Consider the following 2,828-nt stretch of genomic DNA (forward strand, 5'->3'; position numbering starts at 1 on the left):
CCTGTTACTAACCGTCCCATCATTACCAATGCAGAGGCTGCGTTTGTAAATTCGCTCTGGAAAACTGATCAGCAATCTCATGGAATGCCTCTTGTCCAATCAAATTACTTGGTCCCCTTTATGACGTTGAACCCAGTGTGAGTGTGTGTGGTGGGGGGGGTGGGGGGGGTGTGTGTGTGTGTGGTGTGTGTGTGTGTGTGTGTGTGTGTGTGTGTGTGTGTGTGTGTGTGTGTGTGGTGGTGTGTGTGTGTGGGGTGGGGGGTGTGTGTGTGGTGGGGTGGGGGGTGGTGTGTGTGGTGGTGTGTGTGTGTGTGTGTGGTGGTGTGTGTGTGTGTGTGTGTGTGTGGTGGTGTGTGTGTGTGTGTGTGTGTGTGTGTGTGGTGTGTGTGTGTGTGTGTTGCTGCTTCTAGCTCCAGGCATGGAGGGATACTAATGATTTGTCCAGCAGACATTATTGGTCTGATCCCAGCTGGAGAGAATCAGGTCAAAGAGGATTCGGAGTGTGTGTGTGTGTGGGGGGGGGGGGGGGGATGGGCGTGTCACTGAAGGGGGGTTGGGGTGGTCCGTGTGTTTGATACAACGATACTGTTCCTCATTCCATTCATTCCAATGAGCACATCCTCCGATTTCTACCTCCGCCAGCCTCGCCTTTATAAAACTGACCTGCAGAGAAACTGTGTTGTCAGAGTCAGAGCGTAATGAAAGCATGTGACGGACGCCACAGAACACAAACAACTGACAGTCATAACTGGGGCTCAGAGGTCACGCTGTCCAAACAGGGAACAAGCAGCATAACCTTCACCACGTCTGAGGCAGCGCACAGACAGATGCATGGACGTGTCTACAACGTGCTATAGAAGGAATAGAAGGAATAGAAGGTATAGAAGGAATAGAAGATATAGAAGGTATAGAATGGGGTGTACGTGGAGAAATGTCTGTGTGAAGGCCGGGCCACAACTCTGACCTGGCAGCAGGACGTCACTGTACACTTCAAACAGCTTCTGTCACATAACAGATAGATAGAAGAGTGTGTGTGTTAGGGTGGGTTAGGGTGTGGGTGTGTGTCTGTGTGTGTGTGTGTACTGTACGTGGGGGGGCTTTATGTTTGGACTTAAACTGAAATCAATGAAAATAACAAAATAAGGGTTAGCAATTTTTTTTATTCCAAATATCTCTCTCTCATTATCGCCGCCATTCTCTAGACAAAGGGAGAAGTACTTCCTGTTTTTAAAAGACAAAAACACAAACATAATATTTGCAACTACAAAAAAAAGAGAAAATAATCAAATAAAATATCGACACAGAACATTCTCAGAATGTCCTCGGTGCAAGCGAACACACATATACACACACACACGCACACACACGCACACACATGTACACACACACACACACGCGCACATACACACACACACACACACACACACAATCATCAGTCATGAGTGAAATCACAGCTACAGGGCTGGGATGTACAGTACAGTACATTGTTTACAGTTACGAGGGTGGTTTCCATTTTTAGAAAAGCTCTAATCTTCTATTCTGTTCTTCTCAGAGTGGGCCACTATGATAGGGCACATCTTCACACAACGGGCACGTCGCTCTCGGAAGGAGAGAAAGAGAGATGGGGTTTTTTTAAGAAAGGGGGAAAGAGAGAAAAGAAGAAACTTCTAGAAGGTCAGAGAACACCGTCTCTATCTTCTTCAGCGTCCAACACTATAGCCACTTTCAAACAAACAGCCTGCAAACACACAAACTCACATGAAATGAAAGTCAAAAACAGTGTAGTCTATGAACAAGAGTATACAGACATGACAACACCACATTACAACAGTGTCTCCATGGGCCAACAGCAGAAAAAAGAAAAGAAAAAAAAACGGTTTGTTTTCTTACAAACTCCACTAGGACATAATATTATTCTGTCGCTTTATCAAAAACATCCTACAGCACGTTACTAAAAATTGTTCCGGTTCTTGAACGGATTTCCAATAAAGATGTAGAAAAAATAAATAGATATAATACATGGAAATCATCCCTTGTAATTGTCCATCAGTGAGGTTGTAAAGATGCAACCCTCGTTTCTCCAGGAAATGTGCCGTAGATTTCTCCTCGTCTGCCCCTCCGCCACGCCATCCAGCCCCTTGGTGAACGACTTGGTCTCACAGCCAACTACCCCAGACACAAACTACCCCAGACACAAACTACCCCAGACACAAACTACCCCACAGGAGGGCAGAACAGACAAACTACCCCAGACACAAACTAGGTGGTAGTTAGGGGTTAGGGGGGGTAGTTAGGGGTTAGGGGGGTAGTTAGGGGTTAGGGGGGGTAGTTAGGGGTCGGGGGGGTAGTTAGGGGTTAGGGGGGGTAGTTAGGGGTTAGGGGGGTAGTTAGGGGTTAGGGGGGGTAGTTAGGGTTCGGGGGGGTAGTTAGGGGTCGGGGGGGGGTAGTTAGGGGTTCGGGGGGGTAGTTAGGGTTCGGGGGGGTAGTTAGGGGTTAGGGGGGGTAGTTAGGGGTCAGCGGGGGTAGTTAGGGGTTCGGGGGGGTAGTTAGGGTTAGTTAGTACAGGTGTTGATGTTCTTGCCGTCAGCAGCGTCCTCCACCAGGGCCAGGTGGTAGTCAGTGGACAGGGTGAAGTGGGACACACAGCCCACCAGCCCCCGCAGGTACTGCCTGTTAGTGTGCAGGGCCACCTCCTTCATACCCCCTGCAGACACACACACACACACACACACACACACACACACCTCGGGTTACTCCTCTGACTACCAGTCTTCATCATCATCACCATCATCATCATCATCATCATCACCATCATCATCATCACCATC

The 2,828-nt window shown here is 48.4% G+C and overlaps 1 protein-coding gene across 1 annotated transcript in view; it reads right to left on the reverse strand.

Annotated features, from left to right (window-relative positions):
- Positions 1–2,552: 2,552 nt before the first annotated feature.
- The window catches only part of egflam (EGF-like, fibronectin type III and laminin G domains), a gene marked incomplete at both ends in the record, with an annotated part of 35,822 nt that continues 35,546 nt past the window's right edge, over positions 2,553–2,828 (reverse strand). The window contains one exon of the mRNA XM_080532929.1: positions 2,553–2,704. Within this exon, the coding sequence (XP_080389055.1) occupies positions 2,553–2,704 (152 nt within the window). The remainder of the gene's footprint in view (positions 2,705–2,828) is intronic.

This window comes from Nansenia antarctica (genome assembly GCF_963989245.1).
Source record: "Nansenia antarctica genome assembly, chromosome: 5".
Taxonomy (NCBI): Eukaryota; Metazoa; Chordata; class Actinopteri; order Argentiniformes; family Microstomatidae; genus Nansenia; species Nansenia antarctica.